This window comes from Polyodon spathula, chromosome 6 (genome assembly GCF_017654505.1).
Source record: "Polyodon spathula isolate WHYD16114869_AA chromosome 6, ASM1765450v1, whole genome shotgun sequence".
In the NCBI taxonomy this organism is placed as follows: domain Eukaryota; kingdom Metazoa; phylum Chordata; class Actinopteri; order Acipenseriformes; family Polyodontidae; genus Polyodon; species Polyodon spathula.
In genome coordinates, this window is record NC_054539.1 from 8,178,829 (window position 1) to 8,202,151 (window position 23,323).

General features: G+C 37.8%; 1 protein-coding gene and 1 long non-coding RNA gene across 4 annotated transcripts in view; one reads left to right on the plus strand and one right to left on the minus strand.

The window, feature by feature from the left end:
• LOC121316774 (cullin-9-like) overlaps positions 1–17,931 on the minus strand; it is a 48,333-nt gene extending 30,402 nt beyond the window's left edge. For both annotated transcript variants that reach the window (XM_041251950.1, XM_041251949.1), the window contains exons 1-4: positions 17,758–17,931; positions 11,008–11,642; positions 2,786–2,940; positions 1,744–2,283 (exon numbers count right to left, since the gene is read on the minus strand). In XM_041251950.1, the coding sequence (XP_041107884.1) occupies positions 1,744–2,283; positions 2,786–2,940; positions 11,008–11,629 (1,317 nt within the window). In that variant the 5' untranslated portion in view covers positions 11,630–11,642; positions 17,758–17,931. The remainder of the gene's footprint in view (positions 1–1,743; positions 2,284–2,785; positions 2,941–11,007; positions 11,643–17,757) is intronic.
• A 79-nt stretch (positions 17,932–18,010) lies between these two features.
• LOC121316775 lies at positions 18,011–22,320 on the plus strand. 2 transcript variants are annotated; one of them, XR_005950452.1, is made up of 4 exons: positions 18,011–18,099; positions 19,827–19,881; positions 20,334–20,416; positions 21,171–22,320. It is a non-coding gene; the product is annotated as an uncharacterized LOC121316775 (long non-coding RNA). The 2 variants fall into 2 exon arrangements; XR_005950453.1 differs by lacking the exon at positions 18,011–18,099 and adding an exon at positions 18,106–18,554.
• Positions 22,321–23,323: the final 1,003 nt, after the last annotated feature.

Below are 23,323 nucleotides of genomic sequence, written 5' to 3' on the forward strand. Positions count from 1 at the left end.
TAGACAATTAGTACTATGAAAAAGCAGGCCACTGTGTGGAACAAATGTCCATGCAGACACTTGATCAAATACAGGCAAGTGTTTCTGAAGGTACAGCTTTCTTTCCTCTGATATGGTCAGGCTAATGAACTCAAATCTATCTGAGATAGATAGATAGAGATATATATATTTCCACAGTAATGCATATGCTGTCCTTTATTATTGTATCCCTGTAATTTGTAATCCATAACTTAGAGGAAGTAGCTTCCATTGACATTGTTATGATGTCTACAATCACGATTATTAGCTTGTTTCTTCATTGTTTGGCAGTGAGGATTGTTCAATCGTCCTCATTCCATTCAAATCATTTGTCAATGTTTTGGACATTAACAACGTTCACTATGTTAGGATTATCCAACCAAGCTGAGTAAAATGTCGGTTAAAGACAGATTGAGAACATTAACTCAAGACACATATGACGACACCAACTATCAAAGCACTACGCCAAAGTGTGTGGTCTGCATAGCAGACATATTGTCAGAGGTTAAAACAACGTGGCAGTGGATGGGTTTACTTTTACTGAACACTGGTAATGGAAGTTACAAGCTGAAATAGAAGTAGAAGGTGCCTCGGCAGAATGCACACACTGAACAGATGACCAACAGCAAAGATTCCTTCAAAACTGCTTTTCGATTACTAGGGCTGTGTTCAAAGGTTTGTTCGCTAACCAGAAATTCGAAGGTAGCTCTAAACCTTTGAAGGTTTATCAGGCAGCACTTCACACACTATGTTTTTTTCCCCTCTCTTTTTCTCTTAAAACAGAAACCGTTAGACAATGTGTGAATACTATAAAATCACACATTAAATGCCACTCGCATGCAAAATTCGATCTTTTGATTTGTATAATGTATATTACTTAAAAGCTGTTGTATTAAAATCTACTACCAAATTGTTATATGTAGCAACTATATGGAGCCACTGCAGTGTATGGCGCACAGTATAGTATGCCAAAGTACTTGGGTGTACATAGTGGTTGTAGTGCTTCAGTAAGATATGTACTGAATACCTAGTGTACAAGAAAGTGTAAGATAAGTGCCAAGGTAGAATATGTTTGAAACCATATAAAATATACGCTAACACTAATAACTTTAATTTAAAAAACTGAGCACAGTCCGCCCCTCCGCCCTCCAGCTCACGTTACCCAGAGGCAGAACTTTAATTTCTTCATTCACCATCTTGACAGCAGTGTTGTATAGTGTAAGTTGTATTGAAAAAAATGTCTTGAACCCCCTCATGTTATTATTATACTTAGTAATAGTAGTAAAATGTGACTGACTGATAACCTGCTTGGAATGGCGACTGTTAAATAAAGCTTTGTTTTGCGAAGTTCGCTGCAGTTCCTTTAATTGGCCGCAATAAGGTGCTGCTAGATATATGGCTTACTGGATATATTGCAAGCAGCAGCAATTAAATGTACACACACAGAGTGTATTTTAGTTAAATTATAAAAACATAACTCTATAGAAAGTATTTTAAACTACATGTGAATATTTTATTTCATTTATATGGATTACCTGTAAAATAATAGGATTTTCAATCAAATATAAACAAGTAGCTATGGGTGACATCACCAGTAAATTAGTACCATCGAAGGTTCGAACCTTCCTTCGGGAATGTGTTCCGAACCTTCGAAGGTCAAAATGTACCTTTCGTTGCAGCCCTACGAAGTACTGATAAACAATTATAAGACACATAAAGGCTTACCTGTACAGGAGGTGTACCATCGTTGCTGTACCGAAACTCTCCCTCATCCCCTGAGCTGACTTCTTCATAGTCCTCCAGCATGCGCACCATCATCCCGCTTTTTAGATTTTCCTGTACGTACTCCACGTAGGCGGTGCGGCTGGCAAAGTCTGTGCGTGTCTTGAAGCTGTTGGTCGTCGTCTTCTTGGGGGCGGCGGCGGCAGCAGCAGCTAGGATGGTTTGACAGGGGGTGCTGCGGGGCTGGAATATTGAGCGGATGACCTTCTGCTGCTCTTCCTCAGTGGAATTGAGCACAGATGCATATTCCGCCTGCCTGTTCCGATCCCAGCCCATCACCCGCACCAGCTCGGAGATGAGGTTAGCCATGGCCACGGTGAACTCAAACTCGCGCTGCAACCGTGACTGCTCCGTCTGGTGCGAAGAGGAAGCGCAGTCCGACCGCTCAGCATTCTGATCAGTCCCACTGTTATTCAGCTTGTCCATCAGTGATGTCACACAGAGGTAGCGCTTTACCAAGGAGAAGAGCAGCTTCCCAGGTATCTGCAGATCATTTATATACGTAGATATATTTATACACATAAAAAAGTGAAGCTCCTTCGTTTTACAGCATCCTATGACTAGACATTTGATAGCAGCAAAAGAAGATAGATTGCTTGAAGATAGGCAAACATCCATATTCCGTCATGTGACTGTTTTGCAAACCCAATCATTCAGTCTTAATTTTGACTTTAACCTTTCTACTTCCAATCCATCCACCCCAATTTCTTTTTTAACAATATATATATACACACACACACCACAATAAAGCATCATATAAAGACAGCATGATCATAAACTGTATGTGGACAAACTATGATCTATTATCCAACAGCAGAAACTGTTACTTAAAGAGAGTTTGGAACAAAGACCTGAACTAGACCAGCCATGGCCGTCTACCCATGTGTAAGACACTACTGGAGAAGTTATCACATGTCTATTCAGTGTTCCATGAATACAACTTACAAATGGACTTTGCCAATAACTAATCTCAGCTGCACAGTACCTGTGGGAGGTGTATCCCTTCAAAAGAGATACCATGTTCCTCAGAAGAGGTAGTTTCAGCAAACAGCTCCAGGAGGGTGTAGCGATTGTCAAAATCCATGTGCTGTTCAATCCCATCCTGCTGGCTGAGAGATAGGAGGACATAAGCACGACTCCCTGAGACAAGTAAAACAAAAACAAGTTAAAAGCGATAAGTACATTGCACCACCTACAGTAACAATAATCACAGGTTCACTGTATTTCAAAGGCTGTGCTGTGTGTTATGTGAATGAAAGCAAAAGCACACCACACCATTAAACATATTGTAATATATTACTTAATTTGCAACATAGCTGGTACTTCTCTGTGACTTAACAGTCGGTGAGACTGGTGGGGAATAGCTGTTCTAAAATAGTTTCTGTACTTTGCTAAAAAAAAACAAAAAAAAAAAAAAAAAACACAGGCGTGCATACCCCAATATCTCCCATTGACTTGTTTTCCAGTTTTGTATTGTGTTTTTTAAACAAAAGTTACTGTAAGTTTATACTTCAGTGCATTCCTTTTAAAACTACTATTTATTACTATTTTTTTTAAACATAGTATTTTATAGATTTCAATCTATATTCTAAGCAAGTCGAAGCCTCTGGTGTTGAACTGGCAAAGAGGTGAAGAAAGTAGGACATACCAAACTTGAAATTTGGTTTAACAGTGATTAAGTAATTGACAACATATCTTACAGTTTGCTTGTTGTCATCATCAAGTGAAAATAAAGCCTTCAAGCTTATACACTGTTATACTTCTTGGCAGGCAACTAGCCCTCCCTTCACTTTTAACAAAGTTATATGGAACCATGTTTAGTGAATCCCCAAACAGACCGAACTATAGCAGATGTTGTATACTGACAACATGTTACGTACTTTCCCACCACATCCACACATTCTGAGTCTTAATAACTTGTGATAAATTTTGTTCATCAAATTTCATTATAATTGCAATATATGCAAAAAGTGTTTTGTACACACCTCAACAATATGTATTCCCAGCTGAGGATAAAACCTGCTGGTTAACAATTGTAAAATGGCAACTTAAGTCCTGCTTGCTTAAATTGTGAACTTGACATCAGCACAACTGCACACATTAACACAACAAATAAAAACATGATTTAAACTTTCAAAAATAAAATATTGGGAGAGACTTCAGGAGGCCCTTATATTGCACAAGTATACAGTCAGCACTCACATACCCGACCCTATAAAATTTTGACTTCGGTGACAGTTAAACTAATATGACTCGTATCTGATAATTATCTCTGATCTGACGTGCATGTTGGTGAGCACGTTGTAACCTGCCCCCTCCCACTCAAACAACCCCCTGCCCTGCACACACACTTTACGTACGGAAAGAAAAAAGATGACTTGGGTTTGAGGAACTGTACAGAGAGACGTTGATTCTTTCATTGAAATGTTAGCGCACGAGTTGGAAGAATAACACAGCAGTAAGACAAAAACTTGTCTTTTTTCAGGGAACACAAAAAAAGATACAATGTCAAAAACACATAACGGAAGGGACCGTTTTTTAAAATAAGTAAGCTTCCATGTAGATGTACTGTAGTTGGTTTTATTGGTACAGTACTATATTTTCAACAGTAGTATTTTAATTCAGAACGATATGGTTCTGAAAATGTCACTTGCCAAAAGAGAAGACACATGGTCTGTAATACAGTACATACTACTAGCAGTATGTAAAATTCCCCGTTAACGACCCAACAGCAAAATTAAACCAAAAGGTTACCAATGCGCAGAACTGCTTAAAATGTAAAATTCAACTTAGCAAGATTTAAAAAAAAAATTAAAAAAGGTTTCCAGAATTAAAACTGTATCCAAAGTCATTATTCAATATTGCAGAATATAGTGCTTGATAAAGCCCTAATGTCACAGTTCACTTGCAAATGAAAATGCACAAAACCAACTAAAGAGCACAGATTTTAAAAAAATGCATTACAGTATCTAAAACTGTTTAATGATTAACTTTTACATTACCATGCCTTGCCTCATTCGCTTTGTTTTTGGAGGAAGCGCTGTGTAATTGCAATGCACAATAAAGATACTGACTTGCCATGCCAGAAAAACAGTTAAAAAAAGAAAAAAACGCAGGCTGTGATAGTTAAACAAGTCAATTGTAACACTGAAAAAATGGAAATCTCGTGCAATGGGTAAGTGCATTAATTTATTACATAAATATAACGGGGATTGATTTTATTCTTAATACAAGGACGGTGAAACAGGACTGATGTGTATCTGGGTAACGGAAATCCGAGTGCTGACTGATTAGTGTTCCATGGTATATCATGACACCAAAATACTACGATACCTTATATCGCGGTAAAAAAAAAAAAAAAAATAGCCAAGTATCGCAGTTTTTCAATATCGTGGGGTTTTTTTGTTTTGTTTTTGAGCTTTAAAACACAACATGAACTAAGCTTACTCATTTCCGCTTCACGGAAGTGACCAACTTCACACTCTGGGAAAATTAAAATTACTTCAGCTGTAATGGTTAATGCCGAAGAAAAAAGCTTGGTTGTGTGGAACTATTTTATATTTCAATGTTTGGTTGAAGGCGGGCAGTCAACATGTCAAAAGTGTTTTAAAGAACTAAAATGGAAATGCCATCAATTTACTGAAACATCTTTCAGATCGCTTCCCTGATCTCTTTGCCAAAGTTTACTTTTAATGCAGTTTTTTCCGTACTTTTAGTTTAAGTGAATCAGTGCATATTACTTATAAAAAGAAGTCACAGCAGAGATAACATACAACAGGAATGAGCTAGACGCTGATCAATTCATTGATGCTTGTTTGTTTATTTAGTAAAACTCTACTGCATGTCAAAAATTGAACCAATGTTTTTATAATCTTTGGATTTTGAGTTAATCTATTTTCTGTGCATGCAATGCGATAGATGTGAAAATCAGTCACACTGCAAAACTCTGCCAATGCAGTCGGCTACAGGTTCAGCATGAAAGCAATAAAAAGTACTTAGTTTATTATAGTAGCCAGACTGGTTGTCTTTTGTCTAATTTATTTTCACTGCAAGATTATTAACAACCAAATGAGCAAGATGGGCTGAATGGCCCCCTTTCACTAGTAAAATGTCTTTTGAATCAGAGAATATGTTCTTATTTAAGGTATACTGAGACATTTATACACTTAAAAACAATTGTTCTGATAGCACGTAAGAGGAAGGCATCTACATTAGTGTCCAGTTTGTTTTAGAAACGTAGCATTAAATATAATGCTTAATTTTGAATTTTTCACCACTGAATTGTGTATTTTAGAAGAGTTTTGAGTAAAGCAGTTCTTTTCCAAATACTTTTTTTTTTTTTTCCGCTGAACTAATTTTATTAAAATTATGTGGAAGTAGCGATTTTCAAAATATCTATTATAAAATTGTAAAATGAACGCATAGCGTTTAAAATTAAGGAATACAACGTTTGTGTGTATTCCCCAATGAAACACATACGTGTTCGTTTAAAAAAAATAAATGTTTTACAGTGTAAATGAATCAATCAGGCTAGTCTAGTTTAGCATTATACTCTTACAGTATAGATTCATGGTGGTGTTATGTTGTATGTGACTTTAAGAAAATAAGAAACGTTATAAACAAGGAGGTCCACTCGGCCCATCTTGCTCATTTGGTTGTTTACTGATCGAAGCAAGGACCTCATCAAGCCACGTCAATCAGCTTCCACAACAGAGATTCATCTTTTCATTCCTTGCTCACATATTTTGAGCACTTCTAAGATACTCCTGTATGGAAAACACCTCGCCTAATTATAAAAAATCTGCTTCAAGGAAAGTATTTCTGTGTTATTTTGTTATATATAAGAATTAAAATATTCCTTGAAATCGGAGTATTTAAAGCTGGCTGAAACGCCAGTTCACTTTTTATATGAAAGAAATAAAGAAAATGGTGTATTTTACACTAAGTGTTGTGCTTTCTTACCAGACCTGTAATACACTGGAACTTATTTTCAGGAGAAATTAGATTTTATTATATATAAAAAGCAGTTTATACCTCACACTGCTATCTGTCATTTGTGGGAAAGAAAAATAATTATAATACATTTAAATTAAGACAAAACCAGAAACTTATTGTGTATATATAAAATAAATAAATGTATTCATAATTTCAGATACTTCACGTTTATATTTTCTAGCCTCTGGATATATTGTCCAGCTACAGACCCGTCCCTAGCTCAGCGCCGTCTGTCAATTCCAGCTAACACTGTAGTTGCAGAGAGCTGTGTCTACATACGGACAGGTATTTACACCACAAAACACAGGGAATGAAAGAAAACAGCACTTCAGAATAGTTTGAGTTACTGTTGCATACAATGATTTTAAAACCAGAACAGTTTTTTTTTTTTTTTTTTTTCTTTTTAAAATACAATCACAGCGATCCTCTGGGTTTCAGTTTCATTTCCTTTCAGCGTTTCTTTGTTAGTCACATGACTTTTGTTAACTTTAAGGCTTGTTTATATTTTGCCGTTTTTAACTATATGTTCATACTTTGTTACACCACCATGAAATGCACAATTTTTTAAATGTTATTACCATGAAATTTATGAAAATGTACCGGAAGGGACTTATTCATGGGACAGAAAAAAAGGCAATCACTTCCCGAAAAGGTTGTGTAGTGATTTTTATATATAGATTGTACATATTATACATTTTTTTTATTGCAATTTTGTTATGTGGTTCCATGGTGTAATGGTTAGCACTCTGGAGGCTTAAAGAATTGAATCTATTCAGTCTTGAACAAAGAAGACTATGCGACGATCTGATTCAAGCATTCACAAATTCTAAAAGGTATTGACAACGTCGACCTTAGGGACTTTTTCAATTTGAAAAAAGAAACAAGTACCAGGGGTCACACATGGAGATTAGATAAAGGGGCATTCAGAACAGAAAATAGGAGGCACTTTTTTTTTTTTTTTTTTTTTCACAGAATCGTGGGAATCTGGAACCAACTCTGCAGTAATGTTGTTGAAGCTGACACCCTGGGATCCTTCGAGAAGCTGCTTGATGAGATTCTGGGATCAATAAGCCAAACAACCTCCTCTCGTTTGTACACTTTCTTACGTGGAATGTAATAAACGCCATCGCCATTTCCACGTTTGTTTTATTTGAAGTGTTTAAAGTTAAACTTCAGTTTTTGTTTACGTGTTAAGCTACACAAAGCACAAGAAAACATGATATTACTTTATGAAAACATGTCTATGGCCACTGTTTACTGTGAAGAAACGGCAATGGCAAGGAATTAAGAGAGAAATAAATGCGGTGTCAGCGTTATGTATTATTTATTTCTGGAGTAAACAAAACAACATTTAACTTGAGCTGCTATTTGGCTCCTTTGTTTTGCAGTTAATTCACTGGGGTAAAGCAAGGACTGCACAACGTGTTCTTTACTCCTGGGATATTTTTCTACTTTAACATGTTATATATTGTAAGGTCTTGTTGTAAAATAAAGGCTCACACAAAAGGACCACGCCCCCCTGCTATGCTGTCTCTGCCAGCGTTCAGAGCAATATAATGGCTTATTACTTTTTGAAAAACGAACACATATCCAAATGAATATTTAAATTATGAGCGAATATCCAAACATTAAAAAAATCCTGTGCAAGTCCCAGCACTAATATATATATATATATATATATATATATATATATATATATATATATATATATATATATATATATATATATATATATATATAGAGAGAGAGAGAGAGAGAGAGAGAGAGAGAGAGAGAGAGAGAGAGAGAGAGAGAGAGAGAGAGAGAGAGAGAGAGAGAGAGAGAGAGAGAGAGAGAGAGGAGAGAGAGAGAGAGAGAGAGAGAGAGAGAGAGATAGGAGGGGAGAAAGGAGAAAGATTGTAGTCTAAGGAGGGAGCTGCAGGACTACAAACCCCAGAATGCCACAGGTGGGAGCTAGGATGGGGTTCACCTGGCTCCAGCCTGTAATGATTATCACCTGGCCGCAATTAGCAGACAGGTATTTAAAAAAAGAATTTGGCAGCCATTTAACACGTAATGGACATAAAAGTACTGATTATCATGATCATGTACTGATATTCCCTAAACGAGGAATTACAGAACACTATGTGGTTGAATTCAAACTAAAAATACAATTGCTTACATATTGCACAACATAAATCTAAAAAAATAAAAAGACTCACTAAATACACAAGTTAAGTGATTGCTTGACTGGATTCAGTTCTGTGGGAACTAAACATGCAACTTGCCTCATGCAATCAAAACCAAACGTTGGCAACCTTCAGTTTATGACTGGGGCTTTTAACCACTGAAGGACAGAAGTCTTGTTCATACAGTCTACACTGTTTAAATTAAATTAAAAAATGATTCTGGTCAAAAGTACAGTGTCCTAATTTCAAGGCTTTCCCAAAACCGTATTGGAAACTAGTCTGGTTCTGTACCAGTTCTGAATTGAAGAACTGCAGTATCTTCAATTAAGCAGCCCTTAGCACAAGTCATCAAGTGTATCCTGATCTGGGGGTGGGGAAGGGCATGGGACAAGACAGGCTACCAGTAAATCAGACTTTCATTTTTACATATCTAGGAGTCACTGTTACGATGACAAGGACAGATCTGCATCTGACTATATACTTGCGTGTCACACAAAGTTTCTAGATATACCTAGCAAAGCATTTTTTTTTCTACTGTGATGAAACATGGCCTGGACATTGTTTAGACTACTGGAATATGGGGTATTTGAAGGCACCTGTCTATGTCAAGCTAAAACTTTTACATCATGGATATATGGCATGGCGAGCTACTGATGAATTCATAACCGTAGCAGGGGATAAATGCCACCAACATGCTTGTTTGTAAAGGCTAAAAGTATTCAAAAGACAAAACAAACACCAAGTTTCAAAGGTCTTTTCTGGCCTGACCTAGAACATGTGTAAACCTGCACTGCTATTGAAAATGCAGAGAGGAAGCAAGAGCTGTAAAAGAAATATAAATAACCATGCAGAGCTGTGGTGTTGGCACTTGACTGTCTTCATCCCCCTCCTTGTGACTCATCGCAACATGACTTTCTCAAACAAAGAGGAGTGTGGAATCGAGGCCCTCCCCTCCCTTCCTCATATTTCAACAGTGAAAGGGCCCTTCGTTCTCAGTCCACCCAATTTAAAAGCAGGGTGGGGCAGAAGAATGCAGAAGTCAATGTGTCAATAACTGAGCTGGGGGTAGCAGAATGCGTCAAATCTTCAGGGCACAGATTGCAAACCTTCTGGACACTAGAGGGGGTGATGGTGAGGAAGCCTGTGTGAGCATTGTTGTGGGTTGTAAACAGGATGTCTTTAATCAGAATAGATTTCAAATGGGACTATAATTAATTGTCACTACACAGCAAATAAACTAGCTGATCATGGGAATTATACTTTTAAAATACAGTATTTATAATTGAGAACTTTTGATGGAACGAATATATAGAAAGGCATAATGCATTTAACCAAATACTCACCATCCTGATAATAGTAAATATGGTCCCAAGTCTCTCAATGTAGTGTTTTGTAAAGAAAGCTGGGAGCGTTTGCTTAATTTGTGTAAATAGCAAGATCAGCTTGTCTCATTTCTGTTTTTTACAACAATCGCATTTCACCCTGTGATGACTTAGAGGTGGCATTTTAATATTAATTGTTTTAACGATCAAAATATGAATAAAAAGCAATGTAAGAAAATAGCAAAAGCGTGTATTACCAGAGATGCCGTAGCACTGTATTACTGCAGTCACGTTTGCGAGCACACAGCATGCTTTATCTTGTTTATGTAAATAGACCACAAAACAGAGCAGAGCATGCTAATTAAAGTGGAAGTGTGCATTTGTTTTTGAGTGACAATGTGTCCAGACTCAAATAATATGAGCAGGATAACAACGGTTCAGGGATAGTGTCGCTTTCTGATGCTGATAAATCATTGTGCACAAACACTCTGCAGCTTTAATGCAAATATAACATTTCCTGGCACACTACACCAGGGATGTCCCCAAAGTTGCCAACCGGCTTTAAAAAGATAAGAGTAATGAACAATGTTCCCTTTTCTCAAAACTTTTTTGGTATCAGTAAAACTCTGTCATTTGCCTATAACCGACAACCAGTTTGGTTAACAGTACATTCATTCATTCATTCACCTGAGTGAACATACAAACATACTGTGTCAGCTTACCTGCATCGTGTGAAGCCAGGGCTCTCAGCATCTTGCCAGCGCTCCTCCTGGTCTGCCTCTCCTTGTTACACAGCAGCTCCATGAGCAGGTCAAGGGCGCCAGTCTCCTTGAAGACGCCCACCAGAGAGCCGATGCTGGCGTAGGCACTGAGCACGTGGATGGTGTGGGAGATGCTGACGGCAATGTCCACTTCATTGCTCCTGGCCATCTGCCTGTGAGCCCGCCGCACAAGCTGCTTCACGTCTTCCATCATGTCGGAGATCTCTGCCTCGTCAAAGGTGACCCCGGAGGGGAAGTCGCTGCTGGGCTGCTCCTCCTTCACGGCCCGCTGTGCGTCACTCTTGCGGTTGCCCAGCAGCGTTGGGCAGTTGGCATACACATCCTCCCTCGTCATCCACATCAAGATGTTCTCGCTCTTGTTGCCCCCTCCACTTTCCCCTGTTCCCTCTACTCCCCCGCTCCCAGTTCCACCGCCCTCGTCCACAGCCAGCACGCTCCAGCGAATAAGGTACTCCGTCTGGCCATCGTGGGTACGTCGCTGCCGGATCAGCTCCTCCGGGTAAGCCTGGAGATTGGGGCCCAGCTGCACCAGCAGGTTCCCATTCCTACGTTCGCCCACCATCTTGACAGCAGAACTGCATGCAAACAGAAAGAACAAGTCAACAAGATTACAGGTTAGGGCAAGAGGGCCAGATTCTCAAGGGAGTTTAGGGTGTCCAGTTCCCACTGCTAACAAATAAAATACCTTTCTTTCATTCCTGACTTTTCACAAACAAATTCAAGGAGTTTTTTTTTTTTTTTTGCATAAAATTGCCACTGGGCCCTTACAAAGCTTTGCAGAATCTCATCTATTAAAGTGCTTTTGTGAATGGAAGCCTGTGGCTTATCTCTGCATATGGGAAAGTCTACTGTCCGTGAAGAGGAGGATTTTAAACTATATTGTGATTTCTGTCGACCCTCAACTTGATTCCCAGTTTCCCAATTTCTCTAACACATTTTTGTACACAAAGACTCTAATCCTGCTGGTTTGCTAGCACGTGGATCGCATTCTGTACAAGTACAGCCTAATACTACCACTACTACTACGAAGTCTTCCTCCAATTGCTAACAAAGACCAAAGAGGCAACTTTCAGGGGTACCCAAGGGCTAATTCAGCAAGGTCACACCATCAGGAGCTCTCCGGTTTTGGCTGGTGGCCCACAGGGAACCTTGCATGGTGTTTTCACCTTCAGACTAACATGTTTATACGCAAGTGCATGCAACTGGTGGTCAGTTTTCTAAAAAGCTTGCAATTCATACTTGCCCGTGTGCAGGATAATAATAGAAATAAAGGGTAGGAAGACGGCATGTCTGGACATTTTTATACATTATCAAAATGCTTTAAAATCTGCCTAGCTTTAGTTTTTTAGTTCAAATAGACACTGGCTTGATTTCAGAACTGCACTACAATGGCACCCATATGTCGTATCAGAAAGTTTACAACAAATTAAAATAGATTATTAGTTTTTAATTAGTAATGCATTACAATATTTAATAAATAAATATCTCAAAAACTGACACTTAAGATTTGAGTTGTATTGTAAGTGATGCAGGATGTTGGACATTGTTTGTTCATTGAAATGAAGAAAGAGTAAACTATCATTTAAAAAAAAAAAAAAAAAGGTCAAATAAATAAGAAAGTTTACCTTAAAATACCCAGAGATAGAGAGTATGTATTACAATAGTAAACAAGAATAAAACATATTCTTGTTTACTACTGTACATCCCCAACATGACACTGCAGTATAAGCAGTCAGCTATTTACTTCCATCATGTTTCACAAAAAATCTATAAACTATTAAATCGTATTTTCTTAATCTAACAGAAGACAGGTTCAGGTCTCAAGGTTATGTTGAAGCTTGAGCACTGCAGTGTCCATTGACTTTCTGCCCTCTATTCCAAGAAGGAAATAATTAAACTTGCGATCCAGTGATGGAGAAATAATTACTATGAACGGTAAACAACAGGACCTTGTGATTAAAGCAACAGTAATTCGTTTCTTGTTTCTGTAAAGTAGTAGCCATTTTCAAGTCTTTTTACTGTAATAAAAACTTAGGTATGTCTGACACTGTTGCACTGTACCAGTGCCTGAATTCTGCTGGCAAGTTCAAGTTCAGTTTCATTTCACTGGAAGATTCAAATGATTCAGGCATGACTGTTTTTGTGTAATAGTGATAGAGGGCAAAGTATAACAGAAAAAAGAAATATAATACTAAACTTGCTGCACACAATACAAAATCCATAAAATTTGCATTGAAAAATTTCAAAGTGTAGTTACTGTACACAGTATATCTTGTTTGCTTTCTTAAGCAACAGATTTCTCTTTATAATATTCACAATCATATATACTAAAACAGTACCAAACAATTTATTAAGTTGCAAAACCCAGCAAGACTTGAAGGGTAACAAACTTTTAAAAAGGTGTAATGGAGACGCATTGCACTTCTTTCAACAAACTTCAGTTTAAACAGCAATCATAAAAGTAAAAAATAAAATCTTATTGCCTCATTTCCCCCAACGTACTCACTGCATGACCTGGCAAGAACGCCTTTCAAATAGTTCTGTAATACTTGGGGTTGCCAAATCTAAAAGCAAGCTTAACAACTTACTACAGAGATAGCTGCCAGCAAAGGGCCTTTTACTTTCAATGGCTAGAAAACATCAAGAGTGAGTTCCTTGCAAAAAAAAAAAAAAGGAACCACATGTGACCACAACATGTCTTTCTTTTAAAGACTAAATAGGCCACACATATTAAAGGGTAGTCATTTTTAATGACTACCAGTATGGTTCAATAACTAAGACTTTTATCCTTTTGGAATTAAAATAAAGAGAGAGAGAGAGTAGGCTACCATTTTCTTTACCAATAGCAATATTACTTAACAGATCTCAGCAACCATACTCGAAACCATTCTAATTAATCCAGCTCAGAGTGTCCAAAGTACTGTTTCACGTTCAGTCGGGCTTAATGCATCCACACACTATTCAAATAGCTCGGTTACAGTGCAATGAACAGTAGAAATTAATACGACAGTATTCCACCATGCACTATTTTGTTTTAAAATAAATGTGTTATTTATTAATACATGTTCAGATTGCTAAAAAGAAATAAAACTAGCATTTTGGAAAAAGTTCATTTGAACACACACACATACACACACGCGTAGGGTTTGAAGTTTTGGCGCGTTATTTTTTAATCAGGTGACGTCCCTTTAAACAAATTGAGTGGATCTTGTTTTATAATTAAATTCAGAAAAGGCTGTTCTGAGCCTAATTCTGGTCTAAATTTCAAAGTGGACTGTTCATTGCTGATACTATTTTTAACTCGCATTTAATTTTTGCAGTCGCCTAATTTAACGTTGTGCTTTTGTTATTTTCCCCCACTAACAGAGATATGTTAAGCATTTTGGGGTTGGAAAGGCGCTTTATAAATAATATTTATTATTATATCCTGACTTTTTTTAAGCATAAAAATGAATACCGATTGAGGAGTGTACACTGATAGCAAGTCCTTCAGGCGCCAGTATTTTGGCAAACAAAAGCATTTTGGGATATTGGACAAAAAATGTAGTTTGGTATTACAGCATCCACACTTCTGATAAACCGCACTACCTGATGCGATATAATTTAGAACCGGACTCGAGACTACCCCAAAGTGGTCTCGAGTATGGTATTAAACTCTGCAAAGCGTGGACACAAACCATATTTAGCACTTTTAAGCTAATTTAAAAGGCAACTAACACAGTTTAAAGGCAATGTGGACTGGGCCTTAGTTTTTTTTTTTTCTACTTTTTGGGCCATTTTGGGTGTGAGTGAACCTGTTTTGTGTGGCAAATTCTGATGAATGTTACTGTGGAATTGCCCCACCACCAAGATTTAAATTAAACATCCATTTCAAGTGAAGATCAAAGTTTATAGTAAAGACCTTTTAGTTCATTTGGTATGCATGTCCTAGATACACAGGCAGCATTTAAAACCATACAAGCTCCATGCTGTATATTATCTTGATTGCTTCAATTAACATTTTAAATATTATACACCGTCTGAATTTGCATAATATTTTGTACTGTTTATTATCACAGCATGTGTGTTCTTATGGTGCACATCCATAATTTATCTCCCCGCAAAAGTGAGTTTGTTAAAGATTTGCCAAGGAAAATAAAAATATCTACCTGACTCACTGTTTTGGGTAAAGACGCAATTTTTATACTGTGCTCACTACAGAAATTCGTCCATGCTCAGGCTTTTTCAAACTTTATTAAACATCCCAAATAGCCATGAGTGTTGAAACAGTACATAATGGGAGAATAATTAATAAATATGCAAATATACAAGAAGATTATATTTCTAAACATATTCCTTCCTCAATTACATCAACAGTCTCATACTCATGGTCTTTTCACAAACCCTAAAGAATAAGCACTTGGAGACTGTTACAGACAGAACAGTAATAAACTAAATGTGCATTCGCTCTGCTCTGCCATCCCACCCACTGTATAGGACTGCATCTCAACAGTATACAGGTTTCCCCACACCAGATGCGATGTGACTGGTTCGGCAATAGAATGGTACTTTCACTGCGACACTACCTTTCACAGCAGTGGCGGTGTCATGGCAAATTTCGCCCACTCCCCCTATAAAAATATATTAACAAACATTATTAGCAAGCATCAAAACAACCAGCACTACTGGTGTGTCTGTATGAGTCAAATACTTTTTTTGTTGTTGTGGTGTGTTGTTAGTATGCATACAGTTGAGTCACTCTACAGCTAAAGGCTAACTGCAAGTTAAAAAGGCAAGCGACCTCAACTCCTGGTAGACTGTATTTCCATCAACACATTAATAAAGATTGAAAAATTACAATAATTAAATCAGGTCTTGACATTAACAATGTAGTCATTGATTGTATTTAAAATAAAATCAACAAGAAATAACATTTGGTCAGGTCTGTATTAATTCAGCTAATTAAACGAAAGAATATTCTGTATATGCATGTTTAAAGAAAATAAACTGGAACATATTTATATGCTGGCAGACCTGGCTTGCCTGCAGTGCCTAGTAATGTTGAGCCCTGTCAAAGACTGAGGCCATGCACAATAGCACCCAAAGAAAACTTACCTTCCAAGCAAGAACCACGCTGCTTGGTATGAGAGGTCAATTCTCAGACTGCTAAAAAAATAAATTAAAAAAATTCCCAGATACATTGAATTTACTTTTTGTTGGTGGCTACAGAAATGTACATTGGTAGGAAATTAACAAATGACTCAGATTAAATTCAATGAATCGTTATCCTCTTCATTGTCTGTTATTTCACATATTGTATGTACTATATGTAGGTGCCTAACTTGTGCAAAAAACTAACAAAATATTTATTCAGTAGGTTTCACAGCTTAAAACTCAGTTATTTATTAGTTTACTGCACGATATATACTTCCAAACCTTTTTCATACTATGTGCAAGTTATTTTCAGTATAAACGTGTGTCTTAACCAACAGCCTGGGCAAAAATAAATAAAATTTTATGTTATTATAATGAATTTATCATAGTAATTTTTCGTCTTTAAATTGAGTCAGGTATTGGTCTTTTTTGACAGAAAAAAAGTTATTTCCGCGTTTTATATATATATATATATATATATATATATATATATATATATATATATATATATATATATTATATATATCCAGGTAACTATATATATACGTGCGACTAAAACTCAGATTACACGAGATTTTCTTGACCCGTCTAAAACACAATTCCTGTCACTTTCTGTCGGGCATTATCAAAGCAAAGGTCACAATAATCATGGGCAACCTTGGTAATGAGCAGATATGTTAATGCCAGCCTCCAGTGAGCTCGCCAAATAAGAAAAATACACTCATGTATGAATTCAACTTTCCAGCTGGTGTTTTACAGTACTCCAAACCATACATTTTCTCGACAGCAACTCTTAAATTCAGTTAAATGTGTTAAACAATCGTTCCCTAGTTTGGCAGCTGTTCAATTTGTGGAACTATATTCACAAACAAATGTGTAAAGGATAAAAACGGCTACAGACTGTACATGCAACAGCCTACCAAATCACACACACACACACACACACACAGATAAAGAGAGAGAGAGAGAGAGAGACACACACAAAATGAATTTACTGTACACAGCTCTCTAAATCAACTGGATCCTGAAAGATTCAACATACAGTTCAAAATCAGGCCGTCCGGTATTTTTTATACTAGTAGTAATGACAACATAGCCACAATTAACAGGAAGCAGGGTTTTGCTTTAACAAGTGGAAAATCGTTTTTGTTACAGTACTAATTCTCACTGACGTTTCTTCAGTACAGACTGGTCAGCAGTGGGTACGGGTAAAAAGTAGTGAGTCAGCTCATGTGTGTGTGTGTGTGTGTGTATATATATATATATATATATATATATATATATATATATATATATATATATATATATATATATATTACACACACACACACACACACACACACACACACACACACACATAACGGCAGATAAATACAGAAACGAACCAGTACCGGAGTATACAATTACACACCTCGCTTCCATTTCCCCCTCTGCTTTCTACCGTATTCCCGCACCCAGACTCTCCAGACGGTACACTCCTTAACTCCAGCCCACAGCTTCGGCCCGGCCTTCAAGCACCTCCACCCTTACAGAAAGCAAGAGCCCTGCCCCACGTACCTCTAACGGTGTTTTCTCTTCCGACGCTCTCAGTCGAGGAAAGCGAGCTCTCCGCTGTTTCGACCCGGTTCCTGGGCTCGTTATACCGCCTCTTTTCTCTGGTACCTCGGCCAGTTTCTCCAGCGGCAGTCAGTTCCGGGTGTCGATTCGCGGATACGCTGTACTGATCGCCGCGTGGAGAAGGGTATGGCTGAGAGGAACCGCCCCCTCAGCTGTCATTCACAGCCTTCCTGCGCACGCATCCCCCCCCGATCACGTGACGAGTTCAGACTTCAGCTCTAGAAGCGATGCGATTACTGAAAAGGGTAGAGCAGGAGAGAAGCTGAGGATAGAGAGGAAAAGGTAAGCGACGAGGCGTGTGATTGAGATGAACGGCAGCTAGCTAGCTCAGTGGAGAAATCGGGTGCAGTGCATCGCCGGTCATGATTGATTGTTTTTAATGAATACAAGAAAAATAACATTAACTAGCTAACGTTAGCTAATATAGCCAGCCCGCTCTTAGAATTTATAACTTTTATTTGGTTTATTTTCCATCATATTTTGCTTTTCTCAATGTCGCTCAAATATGCTATGGCATATTTGCCAGCTAACATTAAGTTATCCTAACTATCTAGCATTAGCTAACGTTAGCTAACATTACTTGTTTCGCAAGTTGCTTTGGCACTACTGATCTTGCTAAGTTAGCTGACGTTATGTGAATGTGAAAAATGATTTGTTTTTCGAAAAGGATTGGTAGATCTATTGTTTTAGCGAGTATTCATCCGTTTGAAGCCACGGACTTAACGTTATTGCTTACTGTAAGTTACATGTTTTGTGTGTGTGTTAGCAGACGTTACTTCGTTCATTCTAAAAGTAATGATTCGTTCATTTGATATATTTGCTGTTTTTCCAGTCTTTGCTGAGTGCTGGTTTAAAATGTGTGTAGCTAGGTAGCATCTTGCAGCTAAGCATAAAATGAGGCTGTATATACTGTCTTTTATTGATGGCTCACATTTTGTACTGTGTAGTAGCAAACATTGCTATCTAATTAGCTACATAATTAATCAAACATTAATTGTTTTGCTTTTTTCTAGTTCCACTGTACAGTAATACAAACGGGAGAGGCCCCAGAAATCAGTAGATGTACCAAGTACATCATATCATTGTCCAGTTGCTCAACGTCGGTATTTAAACTGTAATGACTGTTCATTTTTTTTTAATTTATTTTTTTAGATTTTACAATTTATAAATGTCACTGGGACTGTAGAGAAACAGGCCATTCTCATTGCTTCCGTTGTCAACAGACAATCATCAAGAAAGATAATTTCATTAAACACTCCCACTCTGGGTGCAACCAGGCTGAACCAATTGTTGAAAAAGCAGCAGCATCAGCAGCTGGAAAGGGTGTTGCAGATAGAAAGGGGGGTGGCACAGCTGGAAAGGGTGATCCTGCAGCTGGAAAGGGGGGCGGCACAGCTGGTAAGGGGGGTGCCGCAGCTGGAAAGGGGGCTGCGGCAGCTTCATTCATTTTGGAATATAAAGTTCAACTCTTGTTCTGGAGTTTTGAGTTCATACTACAGGCTTCTCCCAAGACAATGTGACTGTTGTGTTGCCGTTGTAGTGCTTCATTTGCAGTATCATATTTTAACAGGGTTTGCCCTGGGTTTTGAAATGGATTAGGTGGTGAGGCCACACAGGGGTTGGGCGATTGCGGGATGGATGGGTAAAAAAAAAAAAAAACATATTTTTGGGGTCAATTTCATACAGAACAGGTTTGAGTGGTTTTTTGGGCATGTCTCCCTTAGGTGGTAAGAGCAAAACTCATAGGTGGGCCACCTAGCATGGAGATTGGTGGGGAAAACTCTGTTTAAACTAATAGGGAGAACCTGCAAATTCTTTCTTCAATTCAGAGTTTACACTAATGTAAGATGTTCATGGTGGTTCTGTTTTAGACTGTACATGTTTATGTCATTTCCAATTACACAATACTAACTGCTTGTGTTTTGTGTTTTATGCATGCTTTTCATAAATCACTAATTTGCCAACACACCAACTAACATGTAGAACTAACACGTTTTGTGTATTTACAGCAATCTGGCAGAGTTGATTGTCAAAGGACCTTGGACAACCGTAACTGGCCTAAGAGTAAGTCATATATACTTGGTTGGAAGGGAAGGGATGGAATATTTGTTGTCATTTTCTGTGTACTCATACTATCACAATTTACAGGATTTTCCAGAGCAGTACACAGGCATCGATTGTGGCGTTTTCATGAAGTGAAGTATGCTAATGGACTGTTTAATTCTTTTTGTGGTATGGCTTTCACAATGGATATGGCCTTTAATTTTAATTTGGTGAGTGCTTACAAACATGCAGCAGATTTCAATAGGAAATATGGAGAATGAGAATATGAAATCATTATTTATTGTCAATCGTTTGTGAGACATGCCGGTTATTCATAAGTGGTGGTGTATACTCCTCATGGAGAACTTGTCCCTTGGAAGGCAGGTGTAAGATTATGTTACCTCTTGTTATTTTCATAAATAATGATTAACTCTGTATTGATATATTAAGTTAGTATTTTTTATGTTGAATAGCCATGGAAGACACTTTGCACACTGGACAGAAGAGGCCACCTTTCTGCTAGAGGAAGAGACTATTTGTTCTACAAAGAGACCAGGTATTAGTCTGTGTATTCAAAGTTCTCAATAATTACGAGTAACGCTTGCAAAACATAAGATTCTTCCAATACATGGAAAGTATTTAATTCATAATTACATGAAATTAAAGGTTTAAGGCTGCCCATGTGTTAATGGGTGACGTACAAGAAGCTGAGAATGGGGGGAAAAAACTGTGACTGCAGCCTCCCACAGAGAAACCAGGTATTACTCTCTGTGGTGTCTCCAGTGGATTCCACTTGTGATCTCATAAAGGAAAAGTAGCTAAAGCAAAAAAACGAACTTTGAATTAATGGAAAACATTTTACCAATTGCATTAATAATTCTGACTTTCTTTGAAGGATCCATTCAGATAAGGTTATGTTTTCACTCTTACTTAAGTGTAGTACAGTGTACGCCCAATTTGTTATTGCATGTAGGTTTCTGAGAAAGTCTTAGAAAGAAAACATATTATCATGACAACATCAATCTGCTTGAGGTAAAATATATAAATTTTGTAGTGGTAAATACGTGCACAGACACAGATATGCTTTCTTGCTATAGTCTACATAGGGGGAGTGTGTATATTACAATATGGGTGTCTTCTGCGTCAGTCTTTGTTAACAATAGCAATTTGAAGTTGTCATGGCAACCCTGCTTCAATAAAGGATAAGGTAGCATGCTGCATCATTCTGTTAATATATTATTTACTGTGACTCTTGCTTATTTATTTATTTGTGTGTATAAAGAATATTGCATCATGCTTTTCTTTTTTAGGAATCCAGAGGGATGCAGGCCACCCACTCAGCTGTCCAATGGATGCAGGAATTCAACCCAGCTTTCTCTGCCATTGTTGACTAAGAGTGCTAACCATGAATGAAGAGGAAGTACAAGAAGCTTTAAAGATGTATGAAGAATATTATAACCAAATGCAGAATACAGAGGGGGGAGACCCTGAGGAAATTCCAGCCCTGTTTTGTTTTTATTTTAAAAGTACAAAAGGACATGGACATATTCCTTAAGGAAGGGAGAGGACGAGTGGTTTACTGCTCACTGTATAAAAGCAGAACTCTCTCAATGAGGAACCTTTTTTTTTTTTTCTTTATAAAACCCCTTTGTTTACCTGCATTGTTGTCCCTGGGCCTCAATCACTTGGGCAATCCCGTCACATGCATATATACAGCACTCGTGCGGAGGCTGTCAATCAAAATATAGCTAGCTTAAAGTCACTGGAGTGCATCTAAACACTATGGCGTTGTTTTATGCTTCCTCATGCTTAACAATTCACTTATGCATAACAATATAAAGAGAACATGCAGTTAGCCTACATCAGTGGTTCCCAACTCACGTCGGGACCCTAAGCCATATACAATCAATTTACAAAAAGATTATTGTAGAATATGTACCTATATTAGTATATTGTTTTGGTCATATTTATTTTAATTGAACAGTATAAAGTATTTGCATAATTAAAATATAAAGCACATGGCTATTTAAAGTTTTTGCAAGGCTGTATTTATGCTCAAAGGTTCATACTGTCCGCAACATTACACCAAATATTTTCGTTTTTGGAACGGGGTCATTTGGAGAAAGGTTGATAAGAGCTGGCCTACATTATAGCGTCTGAGTAAGCAGTTTCTGATTACACCAGTTAGTAGCTAGCATGAAACGACACCACAGGCTACACAACAAGGGAGCTAATCTATCCATTCACCATCAATAACAGGTTAATCCTTTACAGAGCCGCGGTGAGCAGGAGCCTAACCTGGCAGACCCTGGACAGGACACCAGTCCATCGCAGGGCACCACTCACACACAGCAATTTAGAGTTGAAATCAACCTGAACAGCTGTTGGACTGTGGGAGGAAACCAGAGTACCTGGAGAAAACCCACGTGAACACAGGGAGAACATGCAGACTCCACACAGACAGACCCCCTAGGCTAGATTCGAACCCATGACCCTGGCGCTGTGAGGCAGCAGCAGCGCTAACCACATAAAAATAAAAAAATAAAAATAAATTACGTTTTCTCAGCCTGGGTCTGCAGCCATACATACTTGGCCACGTGGGCGTCGCTGTCTGCTGGTTGATTCACAAAAATACGTAACAATATACAAGAGATAACATTAGGGGGCAATGTGCACTACCAGCAAAACCAGGAAACACAGCTACAGTACAGTAAGATACTGTATGTATGGTATGTTCTTAAAATACGATTACATTTGTTGCTGTGTGTGCATTTGATTTTGTTAAAGGTACAAAACAATTTTAATAGTAATCATTGCACCTTCGGTTGTACTTGCCGAAAACCATGCTCCTCCTCCCAATGATGTTATCCTGTCAGAAGTCCGTTGTTTCCTGATACGCTGGTCAATTGTATACACTGTGCATTTTTATGTCATATAAATACAGCTTCCAGGTGTCACTGTGTGCTATGCGAACTCCGCATTAATGTTAAGATAAATTAACCATTTCATGCATGGCGACCTCAGATGGGGACGGATACAAAAAAAAACAAAAAAAACACTATTTCCTAGTCTTTATATAGGAACATACGGAAGACGCAAATGCATGATGACCTCATTTGAAAATGCCTTTTTCCCCCCCCATATAAAGCAATGGGGGAAACCAATTAAATAAAAAATATATGTATTAAGTGTCCAAAACTACTTTTTTTCAACTGTTATATATAAAACTGCCATTTTCGTTTCCGGTCAACACAGTTTTTTAAAAGTCAGTTGTATTGACACATTATCAGGGAAGATGCTTGTGAAAGTTGGAGTTAGTCAAGTAAATCGTTTGTCAACTGACGCAGGTTTAAATTTCAAATCTAAACGTATACGTGGCAGCCATCTTGTTTTATAAAACATCATTATTTTCACATATTTGTATCCCATTGTTACTGGGACGATAACTACCATGTTTGGAGTT